This window comes from Cyprinus carpio, chromosome B19 (assembly GCF_018340385.1).
Source record: "Cyprinus carpio isolate SPL01 chromosome B19, ASM1834038v1, whole genome shotgun sequence".
In the NCBI taxonomy this organism is placed as follows: domain Eukaryota; kingdom Metazoa; phylum Chordata; class Actinopteri; order Cypriniformes; family Cyprinidae; genus Cyprinus; species Cyprinus carpio.
In genome coordinates this window covers 7,795,423-7,820,097 of record NC_056615.1, presented here as the reverse complement: position 1 = coordinate 7,820,097, position 24,675 = coordinate 7,795,423, and the positions used below count along the sequence as shown (strand labels likewise).

General features: G+C 35.9%; 2 protein-coding genes across 2 annotated transcripts in view; one reads left to right on the top strand and one right to left on the bottom strand.

The window, feature by feature from the left end:
- adcy2b (adenylate cyclase 2b (brain)) overlaps nt 1-17,604 on the top strand; it is a 62,229-nt gene extending 44,625 nt beyond the window's left edge. The window contains 16 exon segments of the mRNA XM_042744868.1: nt 416-592; nt 741-784; nt 938-1,018; nt 1,565-1,634; nt 1,776-1,873; nt 3,886-3,970; nt 7,811-7,948; nt 9,299-9,415; nt 10,023-10,207; nt 10,851-10,935; nt 14,426-14,584; nt 14,678-14,824; nt 16,420-16,527; nt 16,729-16,843; nt 16,988-17,112; nt 17,206-17,604. Of these exon segments, the coding sequence (XP_042600802.1) occupies nt 416-592; nt 741-784; nt 938-1,018; nt 1,565-1,634; nt 1,776-1,873; nt 3,886-3,970; nt 7,811-7,948; nt 9,299-9,415; nt 10,023-10,207; nt 10,851-10,935; nt 14,426-14,584; nt 14,678-14,824; nt 16,420-16,527; nt 16,729-16,843; nt 16,988-17,112; nt 17,206-17,358 (1,887 nt within the window). The 3' untranslated portion in view covers nt 17,359-17,604.
- A 373-nt stretch (nt 17,605-17,977) lies between these two features.
- On the bottom strand, nt 17,978-19,400 carry cb19h5orf49 (chromosome B19 C5orf49 homolog). The gene is made up of 3 exons (XM_019080797.2): nt 19,204-19,400; nt 18,566-18,682; nt 17,978-18,428 (listed from the first exon to the last, which is right to left on the bottom strand). Exons 1-3 carry the CDS (start codon nt 19,318-19,320, stop codon nt 18,252-18,254), a joined length of 411 nt encoding a protein of 136 aa, XP_018936342.1. The 5' UTR covers nt 19,321-19,400; the 3' UTR covers nt 17,978-18,251.
- Between the last annotated feature and the right edge of the window lie 5,275 nt (nt 19,401-24,675).

Below are 24,675 nucleotides of genomic sequence, written 5' to 3'. Positions count from 1 at the left end.
AATCCAGTTGATCAATTAATCCATTTTCGGAAATTATTTAATTTTTATCAGATTCTTGGAATGCTTGTGTTTGATTCCATTAAGATCTTTTACAGTTGGTTCTAAAATCATGATAGAAATCCAGTCCTGTACGCCAGTGGCTTTGGAAGTGGTTTTGCTTCAGGACCCAGATATTATATTGGACATCAAGTAGTGACTTGACACAGTACCAAAATTGTTTAGGATCCCAAAGTACACAGAAATATCTTATATCAGTATCAGATCACGTAATACACTTGAATCAAGAATGTATTATAAAACACATCTGTGACCCACCACTTCAGTAGCTGTATATTCTTGTTCGATTTTTGGGATTTGTGTGCTGTTATATCCATTTAGACTCGTACTTCATGCTGTGTTTGTACTTCATGCTTAGGCAGAAAAATGGAGTCCCCCACAACCTACACGGCTTCGTCCCACTCTGGATGGGGCCAAGATGAGAGCATCTGTCCGTATGACGCAGTACCTCGAGTCCTGGGGAGCAGCCAAACCGTTTGCTAACCTCCACCATCGAGACAGCATGACCAATGAGAACGGCAAGATCAACACACACGTGAGTCAACCTGAGCACACACGCAAAAAATACAGTCATTCTAATGGAAGATTTAAAGGGTGATTACTGTCATCAGGACTAGTTTGTACTTGAGTAAGTACTTAATAGTGCTCTATTAATTACATTTGTAATTTTTTTTTTCTTACAGGATGTGCCATTAGGGCAGTGCAGCTTTCAGCAAAGGTCTGAAAGGTCTGTTTTTTGACTGTTTATTGTTTTATATAACACACAAAAAAAGCAAAAATCAAAATTCAAGTGAATAACCTTGCAGAACATTCACACTGACCTCATTTCCATTTCCATGGTTGTTTAAAGTCTCTCTCCCTCTTTTTCCCTCCCTTTCAGAACAAAATCACAGAAAAAGAGATTTGAAGAGGAGTTGAATGAAAGAATCATTCGCATTATTGATGGAATTAACTCACAAAAGTAAGCATACATAATGCTTCGTGTCCTATCCATATTGAGTAATTCATGAATTGCTACATAGCTAAATGTTAGCAAGGATCAAGTATGACCTCGCAATGGGATTCAAAATCTTATTTAAATCAGCAAGAAAACTGAAAGTTTTTTGATTTTGAAAAAAATTTATATTATTTTATTTATTTATATATTTATTTTCATATATATATATATATATATATATATATATATATATATATATATTTATATCATATTTATTTTATATTTATTTAATTTTAATTTAAAATGTATTTAGTAAAATAAAAACAAAATATGCAATTCATTAATTAATTAATAAAACAAATATAATAATTTATAGAATATTAAATAATTAAATAAAAAAAGTTTTTATTTATATTAAATACAAAAAATACAACACTACATTAGACAGTTTTTCACTTTCAGAGCTATTCCTGCATCAGTGTCACCCAAAAAGTTGTTATAATAGGGATTCATTGTGACAATGATATTTAATTGTTACAAATGACTTAATTTATGCTTTCTTTCCACCAGACAGTGGCTGAAGTCAGAGGACATTCAGAGGATATCTCTGTTCTTTCATAATAAGACACTCGAGAAAGAGGTACATTCCACCTTGAGATGTGTCATTGAATGGCAAATACTCTGTGCTTCACTGTAAAGAGAAATCAGCATCTGAACAAAAACGTATAGAAAACTGTAATAGCTTAAATATATATATATATTTTTTTTTTCCTTCTAACAGTACAGAGCCACAACTCTGCCGGCCTTCAAGTACTATGTCACCTGTGCTTGTCTCATTTTCTTCTGCATCTTCATAGTGCAGGTCTTAGTCTTGCCAAAGTAAGTGCCATCTCCACCACATCTTCCAAGTATCTCATTGTCTTTTGCAATGCAATTACGCCGCTGTCTCCCTCAGCACTTAGACCAAGTGACGCATAATAATATTACAACACTTCTACACAATTGAGAGAAAATGAGTGCAATGATAAAGAACGGGATGATGGGAATGTCAATGCCTGTCTGAAAAAGACAGCCCTGAAGAGACAGTTATAGATTTTTTTTTTTAATCAGAGGCCAATCTGGTTTGGAAATGATGTTTCTCTTTTGAATGAAGTCAGACAGAAAAATCTATGCAAGACTTCACCCTAATTTACTGCTCATGTTGACCGAGAACATATTCACAAGAGTCGAGAGCACAGCGCTTTCTCTCAAGCTGAGTTCTCACCTCCTGACATTGATTTTATATCAGATTTATAGTGAGATATGGCACCAAAAAGACTAGAACTAAACGCTTCTATATTCAAAAAGCCATTAAAATATGTCATGCTTGCTTGGGTTTTTTTACATTCTCTAAACTTTGCCAACCCCAAAGCCTTAAAGCTCAGCATCTAATATGTCTCACACTATTTGTTCTATGTGAACGTTACCTTAAATCTTGATTAAAATATATGTTTTGTTGTTATTCTTAGCAATCAGAATTGTTTTCTCCTATTGGACAATTAAACAGGTGAAAAATCCCAAAGATCTACACTGAAGAAGGCATCTGTTAACTAAAACTAAAACTATTGAAATAGTTTTTGCTAAAAAGCTGAAAGCTGAAATAAAATACAAATATTAGAAGATATAATTGCATACCTGCTCACCAAACTAACACTGGAAAGAAACAGAAGACATTTGCCTTATTAGAAGTCAATGTACCATCAGAATGATTTTGAAACTCACTTTAAGTTGAAGTACTAAAATTACTACAGTAAAAGCTAAATAAAAAACTTTTAAAAATGTGAATGCTGCCTTAACAACCAACTGAAATAAATAAAGAAGTTTAAGTTAAATTACTAAAATTTAGATTATTAGATTAAATAGATTTCTTCGGTTACAAATGATTAAAAAAATTAAACAAACTGAAATATTTTGTCAGCAGCTATTCACAATAAGTGTAAATAGCGAGAGATGCTATTTATACCAAGTGCAAATAGCCATAGCTTCAGTTTACAGTGTTAAAATAGCAGTGTTTTATTCAATTTATACTACTTATTGCAAATAGTGGCAAATATCTGCATCTCAGTATTGTAATACATTATAATACTGTATGCAATAATAATGTATGGAGTGTAAATTGTACGTTTTATTGATATTATTAAATGGATGCTGACTTATCGGGACCCTACCCAATTTTCCTTCATTTTTATTGAAAATAAATGTCTTTCTGATGTGATATGAGATGTGAAAAGGGACAAGAATGAATTCAGCAAAAGGTGGATTCGAACTCGGGTCAATCGTGTCAAAAAGTCTGTGCTATGTTTTTTACCACTGGAGCTGTTGTATGACAGCCGTCGTTTGTAATGTTGACTAGCCCAACAACAAAAAAGTTAGTGTAAATAGCCTTTGCAAACAAGGCGGGCTATTTATGCTTATTTGTATATAGACACTATGAAATAATTTAAGGCTGAATTACTAAAATTGCAAACAAAAAAACTAAATTGCTAAATGTTTTTTTAATCATTAAAGCCAAATTTTAAAAAACACATACATTTACTAAAACTAACATCAATTATAGAGTGAAAACTGATAATATAAACATGAAAATATTAATAAATAAAATAGTAGTTCATAAATGATACAAAAATAACACTGATGTGGAATGTATCTCAAGAGCAAAATGTCTTGATGCTAGATTTGAGGGCTATTTTGACCTGGAGCAAGTAGCAATCACCTCGCAATGACACACTAACAATGGCATAGTAGTGCTATGCTAAGATTGGATGTTCATGTGAGACACAAACTATAGCAGGCATACACGGATGATGAATACATATGCTTTGGAGTATCTCTGATGATTTTGTCTCTCACAGAACCACCATCCTTGGAGTTTCGTTCGGAATGGCCTTCCTGCTGCTCGCCTCGATCCTCGCCATTTGTTTTGCTGGTCACATACTGGTAAGTGGTGCTCGCGCTTGTAGAAGGAAATATATAGAAGCTTTCTTTGAGAGTGAATTGTCAGTGAAAGAGGAAGGCTGGCTTGTCTATTCAGTCTATTCAGATGTTGACATGTTACATATTTTTCCATTTTCCATGGAGGAAATAACTGTGTACTCAAATGTCATTTAATAAATTGAGGTTTCCGCACATTTGAGACCCTTATCTTGTTAGACAAAATGCCATAGCGGGAGGAAAAAACACCATATCAAAACAAGATTGAAATTTCCTTGTTTTAACCCGAGGAGCAACACTCTTTCTCTGCTCTTAGAGAGCGTCGTCTATAATCAAATTACTAGCTACTTTGGACCTGTGGAACATAAATGGCTTAAGTAAATGTCAGCTGTATGTCTCCCTATTTTCTTTCTCCTGCTCTTTCTTCTTTAATATATTATGAAAGCTTAGAGCGAAATGGCTTATTCAATATTCAAAGGCCTGTAGATTCACTCATGGGAAATCTGTCAAGAACATTTTCTGGTCGTATTCCACCCCAAAATCAGAAGAAAAATTAAACCTATTTTTATGACCGTTAAAGGGGTCATATGACATTGCTAAAAAGAACATTATGTTGTGTATTTGGTGTAAAGCAATTTGTTTATGCGGTTTAAGGTTCAAAAAACACATTATTGTTCATATAATGTGCATTATTGTTTCTCCTCTATGCCACAACTTTCTGGAACGCGTTGATTTTTACAAAGCTTATCACTCTGAAAAGCGAGGTGTCCCAGCAGCACGAGATTCAGTCCAGCTGCTCTGCTCGTGCACATCCCATCATCGGTTCTCTTTTAGCAGTTCAGTCAATGTACTGTTAGGAGTAACTGAATAACTCGGGATATTGGTCGCATCAGAGGGAGTGTAAGACACGTTTATAAACCGAATAACTTAACTAATTTGTGAATTAGTGCGTACTGGAGACATGAACCATTTCAAACGATGCAGTTCGATTTGATGAACTGGTTTGACCGGTTCATTAAGAAGATCTGGTTAAATAGGACGATTCGTTCACGATCCGGACATCACTAAACGAGACAAAACCAATAAAACCCATTACAAACGAGGCATTTGTTGCATCCAATGTGGACATAATTACTGATTATAATGATTTATACTGTGTTTTTACACATTGCGTTGCGTATCGCGCTGTGTAAACATTAAACAATGTCATTTGTGATCGGAGAAACAACAAGCCTACTCTACACTGCTCAAAATTTGCGTTTGAATCATCAGTGGCAAATTATTTAAATATAAAAAACGTACTTACAGGCTGTGAGTCAGAAGCGCCAGACTGTCCTTGCAAAGTTGGAATTGCCCCACTTTACAGAACATTCTTTGTGCCACAGACGCATTGTAGGCTACTGGTTCAAGAAACAGTCCTCATCCTCCATAAAATGCGTTGCACACATCTGAATATTTGGGTTGATCTGTTCTTGAACAGTGCTGAAAAACAACTTAACCACCGATTTCTTGTTGTGTCCTATTTTGGAAGGCTAAACAAAGTAGTTTCACTTTCACAACAAAACACACACCGTCTCCACGACATGGCGGCAGCGGCGGCAACAGCGAGAATAAAAGTCAGACCTTCTTTCTTTGTTTGCACATTTGGGCGGCGTTGTGCAAATCTTCCCACATAGTGACGTAGATATGTGGGGGCGTGGTAGAACGAGCCGTATTTATACACAACTGTTCAATAAGACTTTTTTGTTTAAAAAAGATCAAATTTTACTTCATAATTTAAATTAAATGCTATTCTTTTGAACTCTCAAAGAATCATAAAAAAAATGTACAGCTGTTTTCAACATTGCAATTAATAAGTAATGCTTCTTAAGCATCAAATCAGCATACTAGAAAGATTTCTAAAGGATCATATGACACTGAAGACATTTTAAAATATATTAAAATTGAAAACAATAGATTTAAATTGTTGTAATATTTCACAATATTACAGTTTTTGCTATATTTTTAATCAAATAAATTCAGCCTTTTTGAGGATAAAAAGACTTTTTTCAAAAACATTTTTTTAACACCAGTGTGCATCATGTTAGTATTTGTTGTACTTCATTTTTCTTTTAAATTACAAGTATTGAGAATCTATTGAGTATGACCTTTGAGAATGCTGAAAACTACTGAGATAATGTCACAATGCTATAATTATTAGTTTAAAAAATAGGCTTCAATTTTTGAGGGGAGGGGGGTGATCTTGACAGATTGAACCTTATATACTCTATGGAATTCCTACTATAATCAAGGTAACCTGTTTTTCTGTATTTTGAGGCATCAACTGTTATATTTTTAGAAGACATGACCTTCCAAAGAACTTGAAGGGTTTTTGAGCTGTTCACCCACCAGCTCGCCTAGATTTGTCCATTAATTAACCAAACAGATTCAGTTGAAGATTCAGAATTCATGATGATAAAAAAAATAAAAATAGGCCACACTGAATGGTGACATTATGTTAGTCTAAAAACCTTTTTTCTGTTTTTGTGTCAAAAGAAAAGCAGCTTGAGTGATGATACTTTTTACTGGACTGTTTGTTGTCTCTTTTTCATGCAGTAAACTCAAGTCCTCATGGGTCTGGGGATTGCGGGTGTGAGGGGCCATTTTTATAAAGCTCTGGCACTCATATTTTGAGTTTCTTTTATTATAGGACCCTCTTTTGGTTTCACAGATAACTGTCAAAGTCATAAGTGCCTGGAGCTCTGTGGAATTTAGTTAAGAGGCTTTCTCAGTTTTGTTTCCAATTTATCTGACGTTAGAGTTTACATTCGGCCCACAGATTTACAAATATAAAAGAGGGGTTAAGGTTATCCAGTAGAAGTGATGTGTTTAAATATTGAAAGCTATTTTTTGTATTGATGATGTAACTAACGCGTGATTGAGTGGTGAGAAGTTTTTTTTTTTTTTTTTTTTTTTGCTCCTCTACCTCTTTTATTTCTTTTTGATTTAAGCCCAAAGCATTCTTGCACAGGGTCTAGGTTAAGTGTTTTGTAAAGTGCTGTTCCACTGCAGCTCCACTAATACTGTAGCATAAACTCACTAAAGGTTACACGGCCTCTACAAGCATTACATTAGTACTGCAATCAGTACAAGGTGAGTTTTACAAACAGATCTCAGTTTCTTCAAGGCCACAAAGTCTTATTTCAGTTTTTTTTTTTTAATTGAAACTCAGGCAGGCTTTTTTCATTCAATTTAAATTTTGCTTGAATGGATAGTTTATTCAAAAATTAAAATTCTGTCACTATTTACTCACCCTTATGTCATTCCAAAACCTCCTGTTTTCTCTCTGTCAAACAGCCACGTTGGTCCCTTTTGGACTTCACTTCTCTTTCAAAAGCCTCGAAAATGGGTTGCCGGTTAATAGTGGTATGCTAAGCTGCTAAACTGTAATCTTATTTAAAAAAAAAACTTTAATTGAAAACAAACAATAAGAAAAGTTGTTTCAGCCAATGAAATCGCTTTTGGGGTCGAAGGAGGGTCAAACTCTATGGGGGGGGGGGGGGCTGTACCAGTTTCGGAAGGAAAGAAGTCCTTAATTTAGTCAATTACATTTTTATGGAAATTATGTAAGTAAAATGGATTGTGAATGACGTTTCATGTTGACTTCCTCTTTCAAGTTGATATACTAGATGGCTTTTTTTGTTATATGTTCACTCACTGTGAAGTTATGTTTATAAATGTGTCTCTGACTTGTGGGGCACAATCATAACCTTGAGCATTTGAAATAGAAGCAGATATGCTAATGACGTTGGTGGGAGTTAAGCTTGTTTTTTTGCTGTTTTTTTAACTTTTCTCTTGTTGCCGTAGCAATGGGGCAACGCAGCCTCCTGCACAATGCCCAGACTCCCCAGCTCCTCTAAAGTCATCACCAACAAGCCCTGGATACGACTTGCACTCACCATGGCAACCACTGCACTTATCCTAGTCATGGCCGTGTTCAATATGGTGAGCATCACTACTTCTTAATACCTGGTCTATCAGCTAGATTGGACTGCTTTTAAAATGACTGACATTTATTAGATTCAAATATAATTTGTTATTATTGAGCATGTTCAATAAGAGAAATATTCTGTGCTTGCTTTGGTCATGTTTATGCCAATATCGTGAACAGCCTGCTGGCTTTATGGTTCAGTAATTCAGGGAACTCTTTAGAAATAAGGGTAATACTAAAATCTTGATCTTGCCTAGTTTTTCAAACCTCTTGTAACCTAAAAGACCAATGTCAAAGAGGATATTTTCCCCAAATAAAAGTCCCAGTTTTGTGTATATAGAAAATAGGAGGGGACCAAGTACCAAACCCTGAGGAACCTCACAGGTAGTTAATGTGATATAGGCACTAATTTAATTTCAAAATAATGTGAAGAAAATACATGTGGTGGTACAGTTCAGCTTTTATCATGCCAGGCTTTGAGAGCTTAGATCAAGTGATAAAGTTGGTTAAAGACTGCAACAAAGACATGTGATATAAAGGCCAGTTGCCTTCTTTGTTAAATTGTGCACAATTTTCATTCCTAGCATACATAAACCTATCAGTATTTACAAAATATATTACATGACACATTCATTAAGACAGTTGGCTAATAAATCAATCACCAGTTTTTGGCCCAGTTGGAGGGCTTTTGCTGTGGGATCTGTGGTGGTTCACAGTAAAGGCCAGAGTAGAATTAGTGTCAGCTGTCTGGTTGGATTCATCATTGCGGTTAGCGTCACAGTACTAGGGTTCTGGTCCAGTGTGCATCTAATGATGTTATCCCTGAGCTCAAGTGAGTGGTTGTCCCTGTGGGAGAGAAACATAAGAGGAATGTGACTGAATACTTTTGGGTTTTTTGGTTTCACACATCTAAGATCAAATGTTACACTGTTCAGCTGGGCTTGTTAGAAATTTTATATGTTGTTCTCTTGCAGTGACAGTCATGCATTTGTAATTGTGTCTTAAGTGTCAAAACATTTTTTGTCCAGTGTATTTTTATAATAAACAAATTTAAGTAGTCACATACACCACAGATCAACATGTTTCAAATATTTTAGCATCTTTTCAATTAAATACTGCACCAACTGGACAAAAACTGTATCCACAGAAACTTCTATTCTGCCAAAGTTGGCAGCTGGTCATCTCTGCTTTTCCCATCTGCTTATTGATTTTTATTGAATTTTGCACTTGTGTAAAAAAATGTGCTATGAACTACAATGAAACATATTTGTTACAAAATGCAACAGATGTGTTTAGCTAAGAATGATGGTGTCTTTCTGCTGTAATGCTCTAAATATTGTTTTCTCCATCTATTGGGTTTTAAGTTCTTCTTAGGCGAAGACAAGATGGTAGCATCACCTCCACTCAACATTTCCAACAACAGTATGGATGGCCCACATGATCAAACCACAGACTCCTCAAATAACAAGTTCTACTTGCCAGTAAGTTGCAACAAATCTTATTTCATGCCTTTTGTCCACAATTCTTGGTAATCTGCTTCTCAGAAAAGAGTGAACCGAATAAACTTTTAGTTACAGACCTACATGAAAACATATTGTAAATCCTCTTTTGAGATGTTGGTTTCAAAAAAATTCTTTGTATCTGTCTTTGACAGAACAGACTTGCAATGAATTATGAGTGTCGTGAGATAAACCACATCAGTATATAATAAGTCACTTTATACTGTGCGTGATTATGTATGGCGACACTGTAGTGACATTTCACAGCTGAAATATATACTGGAAAATATAGTTATGCACTGAGAGCTATAAATGACTGGATATCTGTAGATCTCTACAGTTATCAAGATGGTGGACAAAAGAATCCTCAAGTGTTTTCCTAGAATGATACAGTACATTGGTTAGGAAAAAAGACACGGTGTACATGACTTTTTCATTTCTTAGTAACATCTATTTTATAATATTTCAGGCTTCTGTTATTAAATACTTAGCATTTAAATCCAAGCTTCATAGTTCTCTTTTCATTGATACTGATTGACCCTGATGAATGTGCAGATGTGAATCTGACTGGCTGTCTCTGCCCCGGCAGTATTTCATCTACAGCTGCATTCTGGGATTGATCTCATGCTCCGTGTTCCTGAGGATAAACTATGAGCTGAAGATGATAATTATGCTTGCTGCTGTAGTGGGTTATAATATCATCATTCTTCAGACCCACGCCTCCGTACTGGATGATTACAGCATGGCCCTCTACAAGACCAAGCAACCGGACCGGTACTGGACTCCCATATGCTCCCATATATAGTGGCCCCAAAAAGTTGTCACAAAAAATCTGTAGTTTTATTTATTTGTAGATGTCACTTCTTTAATATTTCCATTGCACACACACAGTGAGTAAAATAATGAAGAATTGCGCCACATAAATACATCTGATAACTGTGGAGGCAATTTTTTTCCAGTAGGTCTCTCAGTATCTCCTGGGATTATGAGTGACAGGTGCTGCTGCTGAGATGGCAGGCTTTGTTTGGATTAGTCCTTTCAGAGGACTTGACAGTGTAGGATGAAAAACATTTTTAAACAACAGCCTATTGCATTTCTCTCTTAATTATTTTTTTTCCTGTGGTGGTATTATTCTTTCTTTGCTTCTTTTATTGTTTTTTTTTTCCCTTTCCTTTCCTTCATTTAGCATTTCTGAATGGATTATGATTAAGGAATGGGTCAAATTGGCCACTGCAACTGCCTATGCAACATTTATGCCTATACAACATGCCTATGACATATAGAATCTGAATATGGTTAGACGAACACAATGTTGCTGAGAAGTTTGTATAGCCCATATTCTACTCTAGACACAATACTTGTCATTTTTGTGTCCTCTTGACTTTTAATTTTTATGTTTCTGTTTGTTCCCCCTCAGGCCAGGTGTTCTTAAAGATTTGAAAACCATGGGCTCTGTGTCATTGTTCATTTTCTTCGTCACTTTGCTTGTGCTTGCCAGACAGGTGAGTCTCTCTCAGTCTGAAATCCTCAGCTTTAACACTGCTATCATACTTGCTGTTTGTTATTGAGGGGTTCATCTAAAGAGTTGTGCTGAATTATTTGTAATGAGATCCACTGATCCACGTGTGACAATTCAGAGGAATAGTGCACCCCAAAATGAAAATTTAGCATTACATTAATAGTTCACCAGTGGATCCACTGCAATGAATGGGTGCCGTCAGTATGAGAGTCAAAACAGCTGATTAAAACATACAATAATCTACAAGTAATATACAAAACACTCAAGTCCATCAATTAACATCTTAGTGAAGTGAAAAGCTCCATGTTTGTGAGAAACAAATCCATCTTTAAGATGTTTTTAACTGTCCTCTCTCCATAATATTGTTTTCTCCGGTGAAAAAGTCATCTTGTCTAAATCAGGAGAGAAATATGCACAGATCAAGCACCTTTTTCACTCAAGGAAGCATTATAATGGATTATGGACTGGTATTTTGGCCAGAAGTGATAACGCCTTAATGATGGATTTGTTTATTATAACCATGCAGCTTTTCATTTCAAAAGACGTTAACTTATGGACTGGAGTTTAGATTACTTGTGGATTATTGTGATGTTTTTATCAGCTGTTTGGACTCTCATTCTGACGGCACCCATTCACTGCAGAGGCTTCATTGGTGAGCAAGTGATGTAATGCTAAATTTCTATAAATGTGTTCCCATGAAGAAGCAAACTCATATACATCTTGGATGACTTGAGGGTGAGTAAGTTTTCACTTTTGGGTGAACTATTCCTTTAAGAGTCACTTTAATTTGGAGATCTTGGAGGTACTTGGAGAGAAAAATCCACCCACAGGAATTACAGCAGTGAGGCATGTTTTAGTTTCACCACTGAAATGACCATTTAAACTTATATGCGCAGCATACAGTGGAAAAGTGGAAAGTATTCAGACCCCCTTAAATTTTTCACTCTTTGTTATATTGCAGCCATTTGCTAAAATCATTTAAGTAAATTTTTTTTTCCTCATTAATGTACACACAGCACCCCATACTGACAGAAAAACACAGAATTGTTGACATTTTTGCAGATTTATTAAAAAAGAAAAACTGAAATATCACATGGTCCTAAGTATTCAGACACTTTCCTGTGACACTCATATATTTAACTCGGGTGCTGTCCATTTCTTCTGATCATCCTTGAGATGGTTCTATACCTTCACTTGAGTCCAGCTGTGTTTGATTATACTGATTGGACTTGATTAGGAAAGCCACACACCTGTCTATATAAGACCTTACAGCTCACAATGCTTGTCAGAGCAAATGAGAATCATGAGGTCAAAGGAACTGCCTGAAGAGCTCAGAGACAGAATTGTGGCAAGGCACAGATCTGGCCAAGGTTACAAAAAAATTTCTGCTGCACTTAAGGTTCCTAAGAGCACAGTGGCCTCCATAATCCTTAAATGGAAGACGTTTGGGATGACCAAAACCCTTCCTAGAGCTGGCCGTCCGGCTGAGCTCCAGAGATGCAGTCAGGAGATGGGAGAAAACTGTAGAAAGTCAACCATCACTGCAGCCCTCCACCAGTCGGGGCTTTATGGCAGAGTGGCCCGACGGAAGCCTCTCCTCAGTGCAAGACACATGAAAGCCCGCATGGAGTTTGCTAAAAAACAGAGAAATAAGATTCTCTGGTCTGATGAGACCAAGATAGAACTTTTTGGGCCTAATTCTAAGCGGTATGTGTGGAGAAAACTAGGCACTGCTCATCACCTGTCCAATACAGTCCCAACAGTGAAGCATGGTGGTGGCAGCATCATGCTGTGGGGGTGTTTTTTTCAGCTGTAGGGACAGGACGACTGGTTGCAATCGAAGGAAAGATGAATGCGGCCAAGTACAGGGACATCCTGGACGAAAACCTTCTCCAGAGTGCTCAGGACCTCAGACTGGGCCGAAGGTTCACCTTCCAACAAGACAATGACCCTAAGCACACAGCTAAAATAAGGAGTGGCTTCATAACAACTCCGTGACTGTTCTTGAATGGCCCAGCCAGAGCCCCGACTTAAACCCAATTGAGCATCTCTGGAGAGACCTGAAAATGGCTGTCCACCAACTTTTACCATCCAACCTGACAGAACTTGAGAGGATCTGCAAGGAGGAATGGCAGAGGATCCCCAAATCCAGGTGTGAAAAACTTGATGCATCTTTCCCAAAAAAAGATCAAAAGGGTGCTTCTAGTAAATACTGAGCAAAGGGTCTGAATACTTAGGACCATGTGATATTTTCAGTTTTTCTTTTTAATAAATGTGCAAAAATGTCAACAATTCTGTGTTTTTCTGTCAATATGGGGTGCTGTGTGTACATTAATGAGGAAAAAAAAAAGAACTTTAATGATTTTAGCAAATGGCTGCAATATAACAAAGAGTGAAAAATTTAAGGGGGTCTGAATACTTTCTGTACCCACTGTATATAACACATTTTTATGAAAGAGTTAATAAAAGCCTTTGAACAAAAATAAAAGCATCACATTTCTACTTTTTCATCTCCAGAATGCACTACCATTGTAAGTGCATCATATTGTATTTGGCAGAATGAGCTTAACTTAAGTAGTACTTTCCTTTCCTTTAGTAGTACTTCCCTTTAATTAAAGTTATTCAGTTGATTCAATTGTAAAAGATCCCTGAATGTTCATAGAATGACATTTTAATAATAAATGTTAGCCTAATCTAGAAATAGTCACGTCTCACCTTGAAATGTGATTTTTTTTTTCCAGAAGTTCAAGTTACAATTAAGCTTAAGGTTTTGTGGCAGCACAAATATGTCCCAATTTCTATGGCTTCAGTTATTATCAGCAATCATCAGCCTCTTGCGAAAAAGCATTTAATAAATACCACTATAAGAAATTGTTTTTTTTCACAGTACAATATGGAGAGAATTGTATGTTTTTCAGTCTGTATTGAAAACTTTCAGTATCTCTTCAGGTCAGCCGTGGGTCAGACTTGATTTTTTCACTGTGTGCTTTTAATTCTGTTGCGAGAGGCTATTTGTCCCTAGATAATAGGCCTGTCTGATGAACTCTGTATTTTTGAAATGTGCAGTTAGGTGAATTCATTTATAAGTAATGCAGTGTTCGGGTTGATCAGGTGATAGGTAAGCCGAGGACTGATTTTTCTCCAAAGCAATGAACCAGACAAAAATAAGCAAAAGCAAATATAGAGTGAGAAAGACTATCAGTGCATACTTAATGCCTTTCAAGGTGCCATTTCCACTGATTCGAGAAATCTTTTTCATGATGAATGTCTGCTGGAACACAAAGCTACAACTAAGAGAAAATTGAAGCAATTTTTCATGATAGCAGCCCTTTATGCAAGAAAAATCCATAAAAATATACCATAAGATGAACTGTCCTTGTGTGCTTTTGATTCTGCTTTCTTTGTCATCTTGAAAGCCACATATGGTGATCAGATGTGTACCATCTCTTTACCTCTGTGTCCTCTTGTAACAGAATGAATATTACTGTAGGTTAGACTTCCTGTGGAGGAACAAGTTTAAGAAGGAGTGTGAGGAGATTGAGACCATGGAGAACCTGAACCGGGTGCTTTTGGAGAATGTACTTCCTGCCCATGTGGCAGAGCATTTCCTGGGGCGAAACTGGAAAAATGAGGTGAGTAGCATCCAAATATCTGAAAACACCAGTGAAAATGCGTCTGTTGTGTCTTTATGACCAGATATATTTTGTATGCTGTATTTTTGACAGGATCTTTACCATCAGTCGTACGATTTGGTGTGTGTGATGTTTGCCTCCATCCCAGACTTCAAGGAATTTTACACAGAATCTGACGTTAATAAGGAGGGATTGGAGTGTCTCAGGCTCCTTAATGAGATTATAGCAGATTTTGATGAGGTAAACTCACTGGCACAACCCTGTTTTGATTTCAGATGCTATGGAAAGCTACACTACATGCCCTGATATACTTCAAACGAAATCAAAGAAAGAACTGATATGGCGTAATTTCGAACAAATTCAGGCTGAAACAAAGTTCATTTCGGCAGTTCGAAAGAGCTGACCAAAGCGAACTTTTTGGGGGAGTTTGTTTTGGCTCCTAAACACCTTTGAGCTTCCTTTGGTCCGTGGTGATTAGGCAATCTGTGGATGGGTTCAGGAACTCCACCTTCTTTGACGTGAGATTTTTTTTTTTTTCCCGGTTCGTTTCTCAATCAACGGAGGTCAGACAGGAGAACAACATCTAGAACAGCAACAACACCAAGTTACTAGCAACATGAATACACTGCGTGTCGAAGAATGAAAACGAACTTCGTTTTAAGTATATCTGGGCCTTAATGTACTTGTGAAGATATAAATGCCATCTGCGTTAACTTGATCCTTCCCCTAAGCCCTGCCTTAAAAATGTTACTGACAAACTGCTAGATAAGCAGCTGATAAAGATCTAAAAATAGCACTTTATGTTGAAAATTGCATAGAGAAAACTTATGCCTTTGAAAAAAGTCTTTGTGGTATTAGCAGTTTCAGATAAATCCACCCATAAATGGCACATAAAAATAAAATGAACTCTGGCTGCTTTATGTGACGATTAGACGGTCTCTTCCAGTTTAGGTGGGCGGTTCTTGGCTAAAATAAGCAGAAAAGTGGATCAAAAGTCTGGCTTTTGAGATAAGAGCAATTGTGTAATACTTACTTTAATCGCAACTCTAAGTTCTAGTTTAAAAGCTTGACATAGTAAAAGTAAAAATGGGGGCAGGTCCTAGCAAAGGATAGAATAACGGCCACAGAGTTTTACTTATATAAATGAAATCATACTAGTTTTCATGTTCTTTTGATTCTTTTTGAAGGCTGCAGATACAGATCTAGACAGCTGATCAAGCAAGTCCTAGCAATCACATCATTTGGTACATGGCACAAGCTGATTGACCTCTGCTGATTCTCCTTGCTCAACATTTAAATAGTCTGGTTCAGTGTTCACTGTAAGATGGCGCGTTCTTTGAGCTGCAAGTAAACAACGTATGCATCGTGATACTCTGCATAATCAAGGCAGAGGGTGACTCTGGGGAGAGTTGTTGAATAAAGTCTTTATATTTGTTTTTTTGCACAAAAAGTATTCTCGCAGCTTCATAAATTTATGGTTGAAACACTTTTTTGTTGATATTCTTGGTACCTTTCTGGACCTTGAACGTGTTAGCTCCCTTGCTGTCTACGGAGGGTCAGAAAGCTCTCGGATTTCATCAAAAATATCTTAATTTGTGTTCTGAAGATGAACGGAGGTCCTACGAGTTTGAAACAATGAGTAATCAATGACAGAATTTTCATTTTTGGGTGAACTAACCCTCTAAAAGGTTGTTCAGAAAACCACTGATGCTAATAAAGAGTGTAGTATAGGCAGTATGCAGTCTGTACTTGCTATGCAGCAGAAGCATCATCAGATCTAGTCTGCCAGGATCAAATACATAAACATCTCTTCTTAATGCTTTTGTTCTCTACAGTTGCTGTCAAAACCCAAATTCAGTGGTGTGGAGAAGATCAAAACGATTGGCAGCACATACATGGCTGCAACGGGGCTGAATGTGACCCCTGGACCAGAGTACACGCAGGTACAAATTTGAGCTCTTGTGTTCAGCCCTAAATTATAAATCTCGTAAAGTTAACACTGGATTGATTGCAGAGTCTCATTAGACCTGTTGTAGGACCTGGCTGTGGTGCTGAGAGCTTGATTTGTGCTTCTTGCTTAAGAGTCTCAGGGTGTAGTCAATACTGAAATGTGTGCACTGATAGTGCCCTGTTCATATTCTGAAGACCACGACCGGCAGTACATGCACATTGGAACAATGGTGGAGTTTGCATTCGCTTTGGTGGGGAAGCTTGACGTCATCAATAAACATTCCTTTAATGACTTCAAGCTGCGAGTGGGTAAGCAGGGCCCATCAGCACTTTTACACCCCGGTAACATTTTGTTTGCCTTTCCTAATTGGCAGAGAGTCTCATAATAGCCTTGTGGTACAGACTTTATCACGCATTCAGGATGTCAAATGTTTCCGGCTTTTCTCTTGCCAGGAATAAACCATGGCCCAGTAATTGCAGGAGTAATCGGAGCACAGAAACCGCAGTACGATATCTGGGGGAACACTGTGAATGTAGCCAGTAGGATGGAAACCACAGGGGTGCTTGGGAAAATACAGGTCGATCCTTGTTCTGACCTACTTACTTTGCATGCCTGCTGAATTATTTATGGGTTTGTCAGTGGATCACATGTAGTGTGCTTCCTCTGACAGGTCACCGAGGAGACGAGTTGGATCTTGCAGACGTTGGGCTACATGTGTTCCTGTCGAGGGATCATCAACGTGAAGGGCAAAGGGGATCTCAAAACCTTCTTCGTTCACACTGAGATGACACGATCCTTATCACAAGGGAATGTAATGCCTTGAGCCTCTGTCACACACCAGTCAGTCATTGACCTGATTAAAACATGTACAGTTCAATATAACATTGGCCTATTTTAGTGGAGCTCTACAGCGTTCTGTTTGCACCACATATACTAGATTATCTGCATTGCTTTATAAGTAATGGATGGCTCAGAGGCTCTGTGTAACCCATACTTGTAATTGTGTGTTGCTCAATCCATAATTTAAAGCAGCTAAGATTTTGTAAAATAAAGACAATTAACAAAGGTGGCCATGTTTTGATGCTATCATTTTGTTATCCATTAAAATGTATATATAAATGTCAAAGTCTCCGTCTATGAATTTTAAATAGGCTTCATATAAAAAGTCTCAAAACAACATAAAAAAAAAAAAATTAATAGAAACAAGTCAGGAAAAATGTACTTCATTGATAATGCTAATATATATATAATTAGCATAATATATATAATTAATATATAATATATATAATTAAAGCATTATCAATGAAGTACATTTTTTTCATTTAAATATATACATATATAAATATAATTTCTTTCTTAAATATATACATGCACATAATAGATATACACAGTATACACACATATTAAGTAAACAATTTTTTATTTTTATTTTGGGTGTTACTAATCATGATTAATCATTTAAAGGACTAATTAATATTAATTATTTTATAATATTAATAAATTAATATCGAAGCACATCATTTCTTATTTTTAGTCTGTTTTGTAGGCATGACTGCGGACAAGAGCATGTTGACAGATTATTTTTTATTCACCCTGTAACATAAAAACATTCATGTGATTAATACACATTATATTGTATAGATGTTAGTAACAATCTGCTGTTTTGACATTGACTGTAATGTTCAGTGACAGATGTGACAGATGTAAGAGACACATTTAGACGGGTGCCACAGATCCATACCCTTCCTCCACGGTCCAGGTGATCCCATTCTTACTGTAGAAATCAGAACGAACGCGAGCAACACGAGCAAAGCTCCTCCCCGAGTCGTACTGCAGCGGTGAAAATCGGCCATACACAGAAGAGGACAGAACAGGTGCTGGTCTAGATGATTCCTAAAATGGGAGGTTGAGATTAAATGTATTGGGATCTAGTTCCTCTAGAGAGCATTGTTAAAAAAGAACAACACACAATGCATGGACTGCCGAGCTGACATGGATGGATCCCTGTGGAATTTTGGGAAAAGGCACACCTCACTGAAGATGTCCAGGCCCCGTGATTTGGCGTGTTTTCTGTCATCACGGTGGAGTTTGTTATCATAGTCCTCAGTGCTCTGATGTAAGCAGTCATACAGAGACCTCTCTGGGGCCTATAGTATGAGACAAACGGATACATTTGAATTTAGAAAATGTTATTTTGAAAATGTGTACCAAAATGTACTTGGTCCAATGATATCAGAAAGTATTTTGATCTACAGTGTACCTAAAGGATGTTTAGACATACTTGATGAATATGTATATATATATTTTTTTTTTTTTTTTACTTGTAGTCGCAAACATGTGAAATTCACTCTTTCTCTACTTACTAGAAATCAGTTTCTGGTTCAAACACGTATGGCTGAGTTAATCTTAAACTGGTCTTTGTGAAGTGTTTATTAATCGAATGAGATCCGCTGACGTAATTGAATGGAGGCGGGGATTAATTTGCATATTCATAGTCATCCGTGTATAGCAAACGAGGTAAGGGTGTACAGTTACATTCAACCCATTTTAAGGCATGCATAAGTTATTTTCACTTTAAATGAAGTTTAAAATGGCATTTTGATTTGCATACATGAGTTTAAGTGATAAACGTATAGTGTCTGCAGGAGGACTGAGCAATGCCTCTTACCTTGGGGCTGCAGTTGAAATATCGCATTTCTTTGGGTTCTGTCCTTCTGGGGGGTATAAAGCTGAATACTGACAGCGAGGAAAGCGGTTTAGACTTCGCTTCAGATAACACGTCCATTTCAACAGTTGCACTTTTATCGCTGGAGAGCTGGAGAGAAATTTCCGCCTCAGCGTCTGCGGTTGCTAGGAAACTTTTTAATAGCCTGAAAAAACTAAAGAAAAGCTATACATGGACCTGGAAAAAAAAATTACAGCTAAATTTTGCAGCTAAATTATTTAGTAATTTACCGTGTCGTTGTTTTATTTAGCTACATTTTAAAATATTATTAAAACAAACAGCTTTAAATGTCTATTGCAGATTTTTACAATCACTTTAGGACACGTTTCTCAATAGTTAGATCACTATATCAAAACTCAACCGATTCCCAGCTTGGCTCAGCTGTTAACTGCGCATTCAGAATGTACTGAAACTAACAAAACACTTCATGCGGGTCTCAAATCAACTCGTTCTTCCATAACACTAGTACTCTGTCACTTATAAAACAATGACTGACCTAAGAAGAAAAAAACACTAATAACAGGTGGCATTATAATTCTTTCTTTTGTTAAATTTCCTTACAAAACACAGATGAAACTCTCTGCTGTTAATTCACTGCAGTGTACTGTATGTTGAATGGTCATGTTTACTTTACAAAAATATTACTAAGGTGTCCTTTTCTGTACAGATAATAATACTACTGAAAGACTACTTCAACTAGGCTACATCTTATTGTTTTGCTAGTATTTCATTTTTAGACTTCGAACATATTTCAGTTTGGTATTACTGCAGATTTAGCAAACTGCTGTCTTTATTCAGGTTTGTACAATGAATCTAAGTTTAACCGTTTTGAAAATAGTACAAAAGGGCAAATTGCCTGTTGGATTTATGTAATTTAAAAGATGCAGTCATTGAATACATTTTGCATCAAAGCAGTGATAAATGATCCGCAGTTTAACCCATAGACTGCTGTTCTGTGAACAGTTTCGAGGAAGTGACCTAAGCATCAATACATGGAGCTTTGTGATTGTAATAAATAAATAAATACATTTAAAAATGTAATTTCTACATTTAAAAGTGATTTATTTTTTATGTTTGAAATTGTACACTGATACTTTTCCTTCTGTGTCCTACAAAAACACCACCAACTTCACAACTGAACTCCAAGTTTCCTTCTGTAAATATGACTTTGCTTACTTATTTGTTGTCCTAATAAGGATGTCATCCAGTTATATTTATTTGCGCGTTTGCAGGCAAAAATGTATGGCATGTGCAAATGTGTCTGTGTGTGTGTGTGTGTGTGTGTGTGTGTGTGTGTGTGTGTGTGTGTGTGTGTGTGTGTGTGTGTGTGTGTGTGTGTGTGAATGGAGCACATCTTCCAGGAGGAGGCAGTGGAGGACCATCTCTTGCTAAAACTAGAGAAAGACAGAGAGAAAATTGATAGAACCAAATCAGCAGATGTCATTTTTCAGACATCTTCTATCTCAGCAGATGGGGGGCACACACACACACACACAACACACACACCATATATTATATATATATATATATATATATATATAGTATATATATATATATATATATATATATATATATTATATATAATATTATATATACAGTACAGACCAAAAGTTTTGGAAACATTACTATTTTTAATGTTTTGGAAAGAAGTTTCTTCTGATCCTCAAGCCTGCATTATTTTACATCTCTGCACAAATACAGAAAAAACAATTAATATTGTGAAATCATTATGACAAACTTAAACAAATAATAGTTTTCTATTTTAATATACTTTTAAAAAAATAATTTATTCCTGTGATGCAAAGCTGAATTTTCAGCATCATTACTCCACCTTCAGTGTCACATGTAACATCCATTTAATTCTAATAATATATCTTCTATATATATCTTTTCTTTACTATCACTGTTTATCAATTTAACTCATCCTTGCTGTCAAATAAAAGTATTGATTTATTTAAAAAAAATAAAGAAAAAAAATTACTGACCCCAAATTACTGAACAGTAGTGTATATTGTTATTACAAAATATTAATATTTTTAAAAACATACTTTCTTTTTTTTTTTTTTTTTTTTTTACTTTTTATCAGCAAAGTATCCTAAAAAAAGTATCACATTTCTGAAAAAATATTAAGCACCAGAACTGTTTACAACTTTGGATATGATCATCATATTAGAATGAATTTCTAAAAATTCAGCTTTGCATCACAGAAATAAATGATAATTTAAAGTATAATAAATTTAAAAACAATTATTTTAAATTTAATAATATATCACAATATTAAATTTTTTTCTGTATTTTTGATCAAATAAGATGCAGGTCTTGATGAGCAGAAGAAACTTGCTTTCAAAAAAACATTTAAAAATAGTAATGTTTCCAAACTTTGGTCTGTACTGTATATATATATATAATATATATATATATAGTGCGTACATATATGTACATATATATATACATATACATATGTATCATATATATATACATATATGTACATATATTATACATATGGTACATATATATATACAATATCTTACATATAGATATACATGGTACAATATATATACATATATATACATATATATATATATAGGTACATATATATATATATATATATATATTATATAATATACATTATATATATATACATATACCACACACAACATATATATATATATATAAATAATCAACATTTGAAGTGGATCAAAAAATTTACATTAACGTTGTCCTAAGACAAGAACACATGTTGGTTTTAGGTTCTGATCCACTTCAAATGTTGACTACTATATATATTAGGGCTTTCAGTCTATTAATTCTTTTAATCTAATTAAGTACATGATGTGTCTATTAATAAATTGAATAAATCGCAAATTACATCTTGCTTTGAAAATACCCACAAAGGATTATTTAAAGCTATTTTTGTGTTAGTTGATGATGTTTTTATTTATAAATTTAAAAATTGTAGCTTTAGAAAAAAAATATTTGATTTGATTTAACATAAAATGTATTACACATAAACGTTTAGGCTACAACGGTCTAACATTAAACACAGAACATAGAAGAAGATCATATTAGAGACATCTCAGTTTTCTCTCTCTTTCTCTCTCTCTCTCTCTCTCTCTCTCTTTGTTTATGCATTGAAAGTTACTGGTAACCAAAACAGCTTTGTTACCAACAGTCTTTAAAATACAATCTTATATGTTCACAAAAGAAAGCCAGTCATTTAGGTTTGAGTAAATGATAATTAAAATGTTTGGGTGAACTATCCATTTAAAGGGGTCCTATTATGCTCTTTTACAAAGTCTTGATTTTGTTTTGGGGGTGTTGTAGTGGACAAAGCTGGACTTGTCTACAGCTCTAGTACTAGGACATGCTCTCATGCTTAGTGTTTCATACCTTTCTCCCCAGCCTGGCACAAACTGTTTCGATTAGTTCCGGGGTTTATGAAGGCCACCTTCTGATAAAAACTAAATGTGGTGTGATTTGTTAGCTGTCCCAGTGCATTGTGATTGGTGAACAGCTTAGATGGTGTTTCAGTACTGCCCCGGCCCTTGCCAAAGCAGCACGTTCCATCTGCTATGGTATAGATAGGGATGGCGTCAATATTATTATATCAATTTGAGCCGGATTCAGACCTAGAGAATATTGAGCAAGAGGATTGCGAAGAACCTTTGCATTCATGGAGTTTCAAGACATATTAGAGTGTTAACATTATTGTTTTTTTTTTTGTTTGTTTGTTTTTTGACTAAATCACGTTTTACAAACCCGATTCCAAAAAAGTTGGGACACTGTACAAATTGTGAATAAAATCGGAATGCATGATTGTGGAAGTTACAAATTTCAATATTTTATTCAGAATACAACATATATGACATATCAAATGGTTAAACTGAAAAAAATGTATCATTTTAAGGGAAAAATAAGTTGATTTTAAATTTCATGGCATCAACACATCTCAAAAAAGTTGGGACAAGGCCATGTTTTACCACTGGTGTGGCATCCCCTCTTCTTTTTATAAACAGTCTGCAAAACGTCTGGGACTGAGGAGGACAAGTTGCTCAAGTTTAGGATAGGAATGTTGTCCCATTCTTGTCTAATACAGGCTCCTAGTTGCTCAACTGTCTTAGGTCTTCTTTGTCGCATCTTCCTCTTTATGATGCGCCAAATGTTTTCTATGGGTGAAAGATCTGGACTGCAGGCTTGGCCATTTCAGTACCCGGATATCCTTCTTCTACACAGCCATGATGTTGTAATTGATGCAGTATGTGGTCTGGCATTGTCTGCAAGTCTCTCCCTGAAAGAGACGACGTCTGGATAGGGAGCATATGTTGTTCTAGAACTGGATATACCTTTCAGCATTGATGGTGACCTTTCCAGATGTGTCAGCTGCCCATGCCACACGCACTCATGCAACCCCATACCATCAGAGATACAGGCTTCTGAACTGAGCGGCTGATAACAACTTTGGGTTGTCCCTTGTCCTCTTAGTCCGGATGGACATGGCGTCCAGTTTTTCCATAAAAAAACTTCACATTTTGATTCATCTGACCACAGAACAGTTTTCCACTTTGCCACAGTCCATTTTAAATAAAAAAATTCCTGCGCTTCTGGATCATGTTTAGATATGGCTTCTTTATTTTGACCTATAGAGTTTTAGCCGGCAACGGGCGAATGGCACGGTGGTTTTCTTTCTCCCCTTTGTGTTCACCGACAATGTTTTTCTGGAAGTATTCCTGCTGTGCCCATGTTGTGATTTCCATTTACAGGTAGCATTCCTGTTATGTGATGCGTGCAGTCTAAGGGCCCAAAGATCCACGGGGCCATCCAGTAGGTTTTCAGGCCTTGACCTTTACACACCAGAGATTGTTCCAGATTCCTCTGAATCTTTTGGATGACAAGTATGCACTGTAGATGATGAGAACTTCAAACTACTTTGCAATTTTCTCTGAGAAACTCCTTTCTGATATTGGCTCCACTATTTTTCACCGTAGCATTGGGGGAATTGGTGATGCTCTGCCCATCTTGGACTTCTGAGAAGACCCTGCCACTCTGAGAGGCTCTTTTTATACCCAATCATGTTGCCAGTTGACCTAATAAGTTGCAAATTGGTCCTCCAGCTGTTCCTTATATGTACAGTTAAACTTTTCCGGCTCTTATTGCTACCTGTCCCAACCTTTTTTTGGAATGTGTAGCTCTCATGAAATCCAAAATGAGGCCAATGATTTGGCATGACATTAAAAATGTCTCACTTTCAACATTTTGATATGGTTATCTAATTCTATTGTGAATAAAAATATAAGTTGTTATGAGATTGTAAATTATTTCATTCCTTTTTTACTCATAATTTGTTCAGTGTCCCAACTTTTTTGGAATCGGGTTAGTAGATACGATGCCAACAACCGCTTAAAAATAACTGAATTT

Bases quoted from the DNA above. Each gene is read 5' to 3' on its own strand.
- cb19h5orf49 (XM_019080797.2), bottom strand. From the start codon at position 19,320: ATGGACGTGTTATCTGAAGCGAAGTCTAAACCGCTTTCCTCGCTGTCA. The intron at 18,683-19,203 runs GTAAGAGGCATT...CTCATACTATAG, and splicing joins ATTTCAACTGCAGCCCCAAG to GCCCCAGAGAGGTCTCTGTA. The intron at 18,429-18,565 runs GTGTGCCTTTTC...CTCCCATTTTAG, and splicing joins GCCTGGACATCTTCAGTGAG to GAATCATCTAGACCAGCACC.